At 56.7% G+C, this 11338-nt stretch overlaps 1 protein-coding gene across 3 annotated transcripts in view; it reads right to left on the bottom strand.

The window, feature by feature from the left end:
- The window catches only part of SPNS2 (sphingolipid transporter 2), a 37650-nt gene that overhangs the window by 1840 nt on the left and 24472 nt on the right, over window positions 1-11338 (bottom strand). The window contains exons 3-12 of one of the 3 annotated variants that reach the window (XR_003506666.1): window positions 10157-10293; window positions 6022-6173; window positions 5719-5785; window positions 4050-4192; window positions 3601-3753; window positions 3298-3487; window positions 2925-2990; window positions 999-1097; window positions 740-903; window positions 266-426 (exon numbers count right to left, since the gene is read on the bottom strand). Coding sequence is in view for 2 of the 3 variants with exons in the window: in XM_027516680.1 (XP_027372481.1) it covers window positions 266-436; window positions 740-903; window positions 999-1097; window positions 2925-2990; window positions 3298-3487; window positions 3601-3753; window positions 4050-4192; window positions 5719-5785; window positions 6022-6173; window positions 10157-10293 (1342 nt within the window). In the remaining variant the exon portion in view is untranslated. Of the gene's footprint in view, window positions 1-265; window positions 437-739; window positions 904-998; window positions 1098-2924; window positions 2991-3297; window positions 3488-3600; window positions 3754-4049; window positions 4193-5718; window positions 5786-6021; window positions 6174-10156; window positions 10294-11338 lie in introns of all 3 variants that reach the window. The other 2 variants (XM_027516681.1, XM_027516680.1) reach the window with 2 other exon arrangements.

Raw genomic sequence — 11338 nt, 5'->3', positions numbered from 1 at the left:
TGTGCCCCTAGCCCTTCTGAGGAAGGAAGGGGGAGCTGATTTACTGGAAGAGGGAGCCTGTCCGCCCCCTCATCCCGTGGGTCTACCGGTCAATCCAGGCAACATTACTGGAGGAAGAGGACCAGTCCCGGGGCTGGGATGTGCTCAGGCAGGAGGTGACTCACAGGGAGTCTAGAACATCCCTCTGCACGGCTCCCCATTCTGAGATCCCCACCCCTTCCCTCCTGCAAGAAGCGCCCCCAACACCCACGCAGCCCGCACTCACTGCCTCAGACTTTCATGGATGTAGGAGGCATCACCAGCTGGTTCACCCTGGGGGAGAGACGGGCGGGGGTCAAGGTGGCACATCAGCGGGGGCCGGGCCCGGGCACTGCTCTGGAGCATCGCATCGCGGGAGCCGGCGGGCCGGACGTGCTGGGCAGGGACCTCGTCAGCCCCAGGGGGAGGTGGGAGAGCCCAGGAGTGGGGAGAGGGGGGAGAGAGGGGAGTAAAGAGGAGAGGAGAAAGAAGTCAGACGATGAGAGGAAAACGAAGGAGCAGAGTCCCAGCCCTGAAAACCATTCATTTCAGAGAAACACTCTGTCTAGACCCACCACACAAACCCTGGTGCCACCGTGGGCTCCCACTAGTGATGCAGGCTGCACCTCTTGGAGGCGGGGACCTCGTTGGCCAGGTGAACCCACCCACTCACCCTGTCACAGCCGCAGTAGGCCCACCCCCACCCACGCTGCCAACTCACTGCTGCTCAGCCTTGGCACGGTCGCTGAGGAAGAAGAGCGCGGTGGCCAGGAAGAACATGCCACCCAGGACCACAACGAAGGGGCAGAGCATGAGGGCATAGCCCAGGCTCAGGAACTCCCAGAGTGGGGAGTCCTTGGTGCTCTGGCGAATCAGGTCGGAGATCTGGGGGGTGGGGGAGCCAGTGGATGTCAGGGCGGGGCCACCTCCCAAAGCCCCCACACCCGCCCACCCCCTCCTCTCCAGTCCCTGGTACTCACAAAGCCAATGAGGTAGGGGCTTCCGGCATCCCCCAGCAGGTGGGAGGTGAAGCTCTGCAGGGCCACAGCAGTAGCCCGCCTGGTGGGGATGACCACATACTGTGCAAGAGGTGGCAGGTCAGAGGCCAGGGGAGCCAGGCGCACCCACCTGGCCTCATCCCAGGGGGCCCGACACTTCTGATGCTCCCATGGCCTCACACGAAGTTCTCCTCTCTTCCCCACTCCCTCCTCCAGCTCCTAAGTCCACACTGCCTTAGCACCTGCACTTGGCCCTTGGCAGGGAGCCAAGCGCACCGGTCATGGGCAAACCGAGGCCCAAAGGCACAGAGATGGCACATGGCCGCCCTGGGGCCAGAACCCCAGCCTCAGGCTTGCCCTGACCTCCCCCACAGGGGAAAGACCCATCCTGGTTGCCCTGCCGAGGCCCAGGCTGGCTGAGATGGGCGATGCTGGTGAAGAGGATGAATGGAAGAACCTCCACTTTCACCCCCAGCACCAACTGCCGGAGCCCCTGGGCCCCCCAAACCCACCCTCCCACCTAGACCAAGCAGGTCCTGACCCACAAGGGGGCCACAGCTCTAAAGCCGGGTGGGCCAAGGCCAGACAGAAGGGCTGGTGGCAGAGGAGCGGCGGGTGGGCAGCAGCCACCTCAGCGGGTTCTCTGGGCAGCCCCCTGCCCCAGAACCCCACCCTTTGTGGACCGACTATGACAGCAGCTAGTGCTCACCAGGCACCCAGTTACTGGGGGCGGGGGGAGGGGAGACCTCGATTGCATGGCCCCGTTTCCAGGAATAATTAGTCACTTAGCTGTGACACTTAATAAAATGGGACACAATTTCCCTGGGACCCAAACCCTGTCAGCAGCTGGGGCTGCCCCTGGGGGTAGAGGCAGAGCAGGGGTCCTGCCTACCGCCAAGGACACTTGATTCAGTCTCACTCTGACCGTCACTCCCACGTGTGCAGTGACCCGCCCCACCCCTGCCACCCGTGCCTGGCACCATGCTGAGGCGCAGAGCTGAGTCAGACCTCCCACCCTTCTAGCCACGGGCTGGTCAGGGGTTAGTCAGGAGAGACAACCCTGGGTGAAGCAGATTTGCAGGGAAGCTCAGGTGAGGCAAGGAAGGCTTCCTGGAGGAGGAGAGATGGCAGGGGCCCGACACCCAGGCCGAATCTGACCTCCTAGGCTGACCCGTACTCTGACAGCAAACCCCAGGTGCCCTGAAGGTGGCCCCTGAGGAGTCCTTACTCCTCCCTGCCCCCCAGGGTCCCACCCCCAGCACCTCCCAGACACTCTCCCCACCACCAGTCAATCCCCCACATTACCCTCCTCTCAACCCTCTCCTGGCCCCAACTTGGAGGATCCCTGAGATCAGGACCACCTGTCACCCCATCTCAAACCACCACCCCCAGACTGCTGCCACAGTCAAGGCCACAAGCCCCTCCAGGTCCCTCCTAGACTGCTCCTGTCCCTGCTCAAGGACACAAACCCCCGCCACCACTCAGACAGCCCTTTGTCCCTGGCTGGCTGGTCTGGAGCCCATTGTTGGCCCTGTGAAGACAGCCTCTGTCCACCCAGCCCAGCCACAGGCATCGGGCAGGCACGCCTGGGACCCAGGCTGAGCCAGAGAGGGCAGAGTCCACAGGAGCTCAGACCCTGGGGGCGGAGCGCTGGCAGACAGCACCACGTCGGTGCCAGCCTGGCACTGCCAGCCTCCCGGCCACAAACCTAGTCCTCCAGACATTACCCTTCTGCACCCAGTCCCTACATCCCTCCCTTCTGCCTGCTCAACCCTCTGATTCCAGGCACTGGCCCAATACAGACCCCTCAAAATCCCCGCTGTCTCCCTTCACAAGTCCTGCCAGCTCTCCCATCCCTTCACCCGCCCTCCCCAGCTGCCCTGAGCAGTCAGCCATGGCCTGCCTCACCATGAGGATGTCCGCGGTGATGGCCCAGTTAGAAAACAGCAGCGTCTCCCCTACGAAGATGCAGATCTGTCCGGGGTCGGGGAAGACCAGAACAACCATCAGGGGGCGCTCTACCCACTATAGGTCCCAGGCTGCTCCCTGCACCCTGGCTGCTGGCAGGGAGCCCCCCACAAGCCTCCCCTACCCCAACTCCTGGCAGTCAGGCTCCTGAGAAATCTGTGGATAATCTACAGGCTTCAAGCCAGGCCCACAGCCCTGAAGGGCACCCAGAGCCCTGGTCAGAGCAGGGACAGAGGACTGGAGCCTCCGGTGGGGGAGGGGGGGGCGGCATCTCCCACCCCCACATTTCCTGCTCCAGAGCCCCTGCACTCACATAGGCCCCCACGATGCTGCTCTTGGCGGCCACGAAGATGAGGCAGATGAAGATGGCGGAGCCCAGCATGCCCACAGCACACACTAGCGGGTCAGCCCTCTGGGTCCGCAGGCGGCACCAGCGTGTGGCTCCCGCCCCCGTGACCACGCCCAGAAAACCCGTGAAGCAGGTGATGGCCCCAAAGATGAGGCTGCAGAGACAGAGGACAGTTAGGGGGCAAAGCTGGGGTATGGGGGCTGACCGCATCCCTCACTACCCACCCCCCGCCCGGCCCCTGGCACCAACCCCCGGGCCCTGCCCCACCTGTCCTTGGCCCCACAGGGCGGGCTGCTGCAGGTTTCCGCCGTCTTCTGCACGACTTGGGCGCGGTGCAGGTAGAGCGGAATCCACATGCCCAGGGCCCCTGTGGCGAAGGACACGGCCGACGTGGCCAGGGAGGAGAAGACATAGCTGCGGCTGGAGAGAGGCCGGGGCAGCGACATGAGCGCGGGGGCTGGCAGCCCTGTGGACGGCAGGGCCCAGGAGGCAGACTTTCCTCCCTCACACCCTCCCCCCAAGGGCAGAAGGCCTCAGATGCCTTCCCTGCGGGCTCCGGGGCCAAGGGCTCTGGCTTCAGGAATTATAAACACTAGTGGTCTCAGCACTGCCGACAATGGAGATGCCAGGGAGTCCAGCCAAGCAGGCAAGCGGGGATGTCCTCTCATCTCGGAACCCCTCCCTCTTCCCACTGGACCCCTCCCAGCAGCACTCACTTGCGGATCAGGGCCTTCATGTCCCGGAGCCATGACGTCCGTGCCTTGAGCTGCCCCCCGAGCTGGTCGGCGTGGCCCCTCTTCGTGGCCGGGACCAGGACAAGGATGAGCGTTCCTGTGATCATGCCCAGGATGGGGGACACCTGGCGGGGCAGGGTGCATCAAGTTAGGACACCAGGGCCCCAGAGTCTTTGTCTCTCTTTGGCACTGGGAAGGGGAACCAGGCCAGCCATGCCTTCTCTGGGCCCTGGGCTCCTCCTCTGGGCTCGTATCTGCCCAGCCTTCCAGACTGGGCAAAGCCACTGGGGGTGATGCTAGCACAAAGGGCAGGTGGGCTCCAAATGGGCTGTCCAGACTACGGGTAGGACGGGAGAGGGGACTGAAAGTGAAAGGGAAGGAGGGAGGAATGGTCAGAATGGAGGAAGGAAGGAGGATAGATTGCTAAATAGACGGACAGATGGATGAATGCTTGGATGGACGGATTGCTGGGTGGATGAATTAACACATGGAAACACAGGAGAATGGATAAATGGATGGATGATGGATGGTACAAAAGGAAGACAGGTAGGTGGGCGGATGAGAACTAGGAAAGGGGAGTTCCTGGGATCAGGGGCCAGATACCAGCTCTTACCCACCTCCCTGGGTCTGGGAAAGTTTCTCATGCCAGCTCCTCTCCCTGGGGAGGGTGGGCACTGAGAAGGGACTGGTTGGGCATGAAACTTCCAGCTAATATATCAAGTAGGTGATCATTTGGGAGGGGCCCATGTGGGTGGCTCGGCAGTAAAGAATCTGCCTGCAATGCAGGCAACCCGGGTTTGATCCCCGGGTTGGGAAGATCCCCTGGAGGAGGGCATAGCAAGCCACTCCAGTACTCTTGCCTAGAGAATCCCACGGACAGAGGTGCAGGCTGCAGTCCTCAGGGTCACACAGCGTTGGACACAACTGAAGCGACTAAGCAGCTGCAGCAGCATGGGGGTCCCTGGAGAACAGAGGCTCGGGGCCCCTTTGGGTCTTCCTTGCATCCTGCCCAGTGTCAAGAACAGAATCTCCAAGGCCCCAGGCCTCTTTCCGGATGGAAGGAGCACATCTTGGGAGCCTGAATTCCAATCCGCCAGCTCCTCCACCCGCTCATGAGAACAGGGAAATCTGTACCCACCCCCACCAGCCCTGGGAGCCCGTGGGCTGGGGAGTTCCTTTCCATTTGCCGTCTCCCCCACCCCCCATCAAAAAATTCCACGGAGGCTGCTTCCTTCCTGCTTTTGAGGAAAAAACACTTTGTCTTAAGCTTCCTCTCCTTCGCTAGACTGGGGATCTCTGTTTCCTCTGATTGCACCGTCCTGGGGCCTTGGCACACTTGTGCTGAATCCTCCTGCAGGACAGGAAGTGGCCCCACACAGAGGTCTGGTCTCAGTCCCACCCTGGCGCAGTGCCCCCCCCACTCCCAGCTTGAACCAGGAAGTGCCACCATGAACCTGGAATTTCCTTCGTCCTCGCAGACTGAGGCCCCTGAGGGTGGCAGGGGCAAGTCTGGCTCCCCAACACCTCAAAGTGGGTTCATGGAGAAGAGCCCAGATCTGCGAAGTGGGAAGCTAGGAAGCCAGGCCTGGGCTCTGTCCCCAAATTTCTGGGTGACCCTGGGCAAGAGCTGGTCTGGGGAAGGTGTCCTTACCCGCAAGGCCCAGTGCCAGTCTCCGGCCGCCTGCTTCACGCTGGAGCCAGTGATGTAGCCCAGGCCGCTGCAGAGAAAACAATGTAGTCAGGCAAGGACGGGAAGGGGAGTGGGGGTCAGGGGATGCTCACCAGTCTAGGAGGCCACCAGCCCTGTCCCACCCCAACACCCCCCTCAGCCAGCCACAGAGCTGGTCCCGGCAGCTTTCAATGCTGACCACCTGCATGTTTAGGTCACAGACAGCTGGACATCAAGGAGAGGGGATGGTCAGAAATCCGAGGGGACCCTGCCCGGATCCCTTACCTGCCCAGTGGGATGGCGAAGTAGAAGACAGACAGCATGAGCGTGCGCGTGTTCTTGGTGAAGAGGTCGCCGATGATGGTGGGCGCAATGGTGGAGTAGCTGGCCTCACCGATGCCCACCAGCCCGCGGGAGAGGACCAGCAGCCAGAAGTGCTGTGGGGGAGGGGCGCAGGCTGCTGGGAGACTGTCCTGCTCCTCTGCCTGCTCATCCTTGGTCCCCGCTTTGCTCCCCATCCCCTGCGGGGCCCCGGAGCCAGGATGGAGCCCAACCACTGCCTGAGCAACAACTACACCCCAGGCCTCTCCAGGCCTCAGCTCCTACCTCTGAATAGTGGGTCAGACTGGGCCCAGGACTGGGATGGAGCTGGACATTCACAGGCTGAGAGTTGCAGGTGTGGCAGGAGCAACAGCCTGTCTCCACTGCCAGCCCCACCGATTAGGAGCCTTCTTCCCTGGGTTCTGGCCCCACCTCGGGAGCCTCAAGCCAGGCGCACTCTGAGTCCCATCCCTGACAGGGCCGCTGGGCTGACCCTGGCGGCACTGAGGACCCAGTGTACACGGGGAGTGGGCAAGGCAAGCCCAGTGGGCTCAGCACCCCTCCCCCATCACACATCAAAGAGCAGAGCCCAGCTGAGCCGGGAAGGGTGGGGCCCTGCCAGCTGCCAGTGGTCCTACCCGCTTTGATGTAGAGCTGGCCCCTCCATCCCCCCCAGCTGCCCAGGGCCTGAGAACCAAGCCTGGTCATTTTCCCCTGGCCCCACCCTGCCCACCCATCCGGCCCAGCATCGCCCACATCCAACCCTCCACCGGGTCTCCCTGTTTCTCCATCTCTTTCCCAGCCCTCTCTCCCATCGCTGGTCCTGCCCACCCCTCTCTGTGCCTCTCATTTCCATAGTTCGTTCACCCTCTCACTCTCTGTCTTCCTTCCCCTGGCCCCTGCCTGTGCTTCTTTCCCTGGGAATCAGCTGCTCACAGCCTTAGCCTAGTTTTCTGTTGGATTCTTTGTCTGTCTTGCAGTGGTTTCTGTTAGCTTCTTATATATCATGGGAATTGATGTTTATTAGATAGGTCGCAAATATTTTCCACCATCATCTTTCTTTCCACTTTTTTACGGGGAGTTTCATCACACAGAAGCTTTATTTTGTGTTATTTAATTCAATGCTGTCCCAGCTGCTGATTTTCCCTTAATGGTTTCTGAATTTCATATCTTGCTCAGGAAGGGCTAGTCCATCCCAAAACTATACATATATATATTCTCTTTTCTTTTGTGTTTATTTTAGAAAGAGAAAGAAAATTGGAATGATGTCCTGTTCTCCTCGGTTACAAGAGCAGGCAGATAAGGCCTCTTTGACAAAGGATCCCATTGATCCTCACTCCTCCCGCTGGAGCTGGGTATCTTGTGCATCTGTCGTGACTTCTACCTTTGCCTGTATGTACACATATCAGGGGACAACATTTAGTGCCCCCTGTGTGCTTTAAAAAAAAAAAATCAAATGACCATGTTTTTCTCCATGCATCTTGTCCCACAACTTGCTTTTTTTCCCTTCATCTTTTGGAAACCCATTTCAGCTGGTTGATGTAGATCTCATTCATTCATTAGCTGCCAAGAATCTCATAGCATGAATACACCCCATTCTATCTGGGCATCCCCCTAGTCATGATCATTTAGACTATTTGTCTTCTCTCTCCCTGTCTCTTTTTTTCTATTACAAAACTACGACAAACGTCCTTGCATGCACCCGTCACTTGGTGTCCATGAGGTGGAGTGTCTCTCTTTGGCATATACTTCGAAGTAGAAGGCAGGGCTCTGGGGTATACCCAGAATTTTATAAAAATCCTGCCACTTTGCTCTCCAAAGAGGCTCTCCCAATTTACACTCCCACCAGCAGCTTTAATAACACTTGGTACTGTCAGCCTTTTTAATTGCTGCCAATCTGATGGGTGTGAAATGGCATCTCATTGTTGTTTTAATTTGCAGTGCTCTCCTTACTTTTGAAGCAGAGAACCATCTCTTCCTACATACATTGCCCTTTGGGGATCTTCCTCAGGAATTGCCTCTCACTATCCTTTGCCTATTTTTTTTTTACTGAGCTTTTTGTCTTTTTCTTGTTGATTTTTATAGTTTGCTTTTAACTTTACTTTCATCTATCTGGGATTTATTTTGAAGTGTGGTTAGAAATACAGACCATACTTTATCTTCCATCCAGATGGACAGCCAGTCCTCCCAACACCATTTATTTGAGATGCAACTTTCATCCTTCCATGAAAAGGAGGACTCTGTTTCCTCAGTCTCTTAGTTTATCCCTCTGCTGTTTGAGTTAGAATAGCCATGTTGTGATAACCAATGGGGCAAGGCCCCTTTCACTGTTATTTTCACAATGCTCTTGGCTGTTCCTGGGCATTTTCTCTAACAAATTAACTTCAGAATCACATTGCCAAGGTCCACCAAAACCCCCCATGGGACTCAGAACATGACAGCAGTGAATTTAGAGATGAATTGGGAGTGACCCGTCTGTTTCTCCCTCTGCCTCTGTTCATCTTCTCTCCCCAGCTCTCCTTTCCTTCCACATACCCGGAACGGTGCCCAGACTTGATATCATGGTCCTAGACTCACTGGTCAATCCCAGAGGCAGCCTCGTGGGCAGGACGAGACCCAGAGGAGGCCCAGGAGCCTCTTCTTGTCCAGTCCCCGGTTTTGACTGTGGCCATCAGACTTTACCTGATGCTCTAGGTCTGGAGCTTAGCTGACCTGACCCTCCTCCTTGAAGTTGCCCCATGAAGCAAAGCTGGAACCCCCAAATCTACCAGTTCTCTCTGCCCTCACCTCTAACCTTCTCTCCATAAATGTAAATCTGACTCACCCTTCCCTTCTTCAGACTCTCCCAGGATCCCAGAAAGAAGTTCAGGCCTCCCAAATTGGCAGTCAAGGCTCTCCATGACCTGGTCCCTGCCTTCCTCTCCAGTCAAAGCACTCTCCTCCTTGATCTGTCAACACTCTACACCATTTGTGCCTCCATAGGGCTGCTCCCTCAGCCCGTGCCATCTTCACCAAAAGGCCAAACCTGCCTGTCTTGCCTGCCCAGCTCAAGTGCCACCTCCTCCAGGAAGTCTTCCCTGACTATATGGATGTCAAAGACTGTTGTCTCTCTTGAGTGAGGACTTTCAGCACTTTGCATATCTTGAAAGTCTGAATGTGGGAGCTCCTGTCACATCTTCCCACCCCTAGCCTGGATGCTCCCAAGGCCAGGGTCTCCTCTTTTGTCCCCTAGGCTGAAAACTCCCTGAGGATAAGACCTGATTTTACCCCTTCTTCCTCTATCTCCATCTACAATAGCCATCATGTGATTGTCCTTTCTCTGCTTGAACACCCCTAGTGATGGGACACTCACTACCTATCAGAGCAACATATCTCCTCTTTGGAAGAAAGAACAGAAATAAAAATGTGCTGAACACCTTCCATGTATGTGTCAGGGTGTGGACATCCACCCGTTCAGTTTTTTCTCACAATAGTCCTTCAAACAGAGAAGTGCTATCCCCCTATTGAAGATGAGGAAACTGAGGCTCAGAGAAGTAAAGCAAGTTTCTCCAGATCACAAAGTTGAATGGGCCACAGAACTGGGATCTTCAAACCCTGAACTGTGGGAGCCAAGTCAGAAACATCTTCCTTAGGTTAAACTGATGTTTATTTCCAGAGGACTTTGATCCAGGGAACTGGCTGGCCATTGGACAAAGAGCAAACTGTGTGAGGCCCAGAGAAAGGTGGCGATGTATCTAGAGTCACGCAGCAAGACGACAGCAGAGCCGAGACTAGAACCCAAGGTCCTGACTCCTTGGCCTGACTTGCTTCCCCCTCTTTCTCACATTCTCTGCAAATCAGAACCAGCTCAGGGAAAGTTAAGATGTCCCACTGGGCTACGAGTCCTTCAGCTCAAGCCCAGCACAGGGAAAGCCCATCAGCAAGGCCAGTGTATCGAAGTACCCAAAGACCCCCCTCATTGCAGTACACTTGAACCCAACAGGCTGGAACCCCAGTCTAGACTAGGACAGGTCAATCAGACTAGCCACCCCCTGGAGGAACCAGGACATGTGGACGGGATGCACAGGAATGCCGGGTGGGAAGCCCAGGCAGGCCTCACCTGCTGGGGGATGAAGGAGCTGGAGAACGTGACCGCCGACCAGAAGAAAATCCCGCAGCTGAGGATCACTTTCCTGTTGAAGCGGTCACCCAGGTAGCCGAAGATGGGGGCGGCCACCATGAAGCTGCAGATGAAAACTGCATGGGAAAGGAGAGTTTCAGGGGTGGGGCGAGGGTATGGGAGGGTCCCATGGCGGAGCCCACCTGCTCAGATCACCCAGCAAGAGACCAAGTGCCTTTTGAGGAAGCAGCCCCCACCCAAGAGGGGCAGCCTCAGCCAGGCCCCGGGCCCAGGGGAGCCAGGACAGCCCCGTTGGGTTAGGAGACCACACAACTACATCCTCTTCAATGCTCAGCGGTAGGTGAGCCCTTCGGGTACTTGAAAAGGGCTAAGCTATCCACTCCAGTGTTCTTGGGCTTCCCTGGTGGCTCAGCTGGTAAAGAACCTGCCTGCAATGCGGGAGACCTGGGTTCAATCCTTGGAGAAAGGAATGGCTACCCACTCCAGTATTCTGACCTGGAGAATTCCATGGACTGTATAGTCCATGGGGTCGCAGAGAGTCAGACACAACTGAGTGCTTTTCACTTTTTAAAAGAGTAAAGATTTATTCAGTGAACAATTTTATGCACCAGGGGCTGTTCTGGGGGTTCACCGCATCACATCTTGTGTGTCCTTCTGACCCCTGTCCCATGTCACTTCTCTCTCACACACACTCAGAGAGAAGTGATTTGCCCAGAGCCCCACTGGCAATAAGTGTCCCAGTGGGGATTTGACCTCCTATCTGCCTGACTCGAGCCAGTCTTCTTTATACTTTGCCATACCGCTCTCTTTATTATATTTGAAAAAGAGGTTCAGAGAGGGAAAGGAACCTGCCCAAGGCCACACAGCAAAAGAGGGCAGAACTGAACCTGGAAACCCAGGTCTCATGCTGGCCTGATCACACAACCACCCTAACTCCCAGTAAGCTACAGAGGCTTTCCTAACAGTTAGGAACATTGTCATTTCTTTGTTCATTCATTCATTCAATAACTCGCTCATTCATCCATCCTTTCATCCATTCAACAAAGACGAAAATTCCTGGCCTCTTGAAGCTTTCATTCTAGTGAGAAACAGACAATAAAATTAAAAATATAGTATGTCAGGTGGTGACAAGTGCTAAGGAGGGGAAAAGGGCAGAAAAAG

This window comes from Bos indicus x Bos taurus, chromosome 19 (assembly GCF_003369695.1).
Source record: "Bos indicus x Bos taurus breed Angus x Brahman F1 hybrid chromosome 19, Bos_hybrid_MaternalHap_v2.0, whole genome shotgun sequence".
NCBI classification, from domain to species: Eukaryota; Metazoa; Chordata; class Mammalia; order Artiodactyla; family Bovidae; genus Bos; species Bos indicus x Bos taurus.
This window is presented reverse-complemented; position numbering and strand designations above follow the sequence as displayed.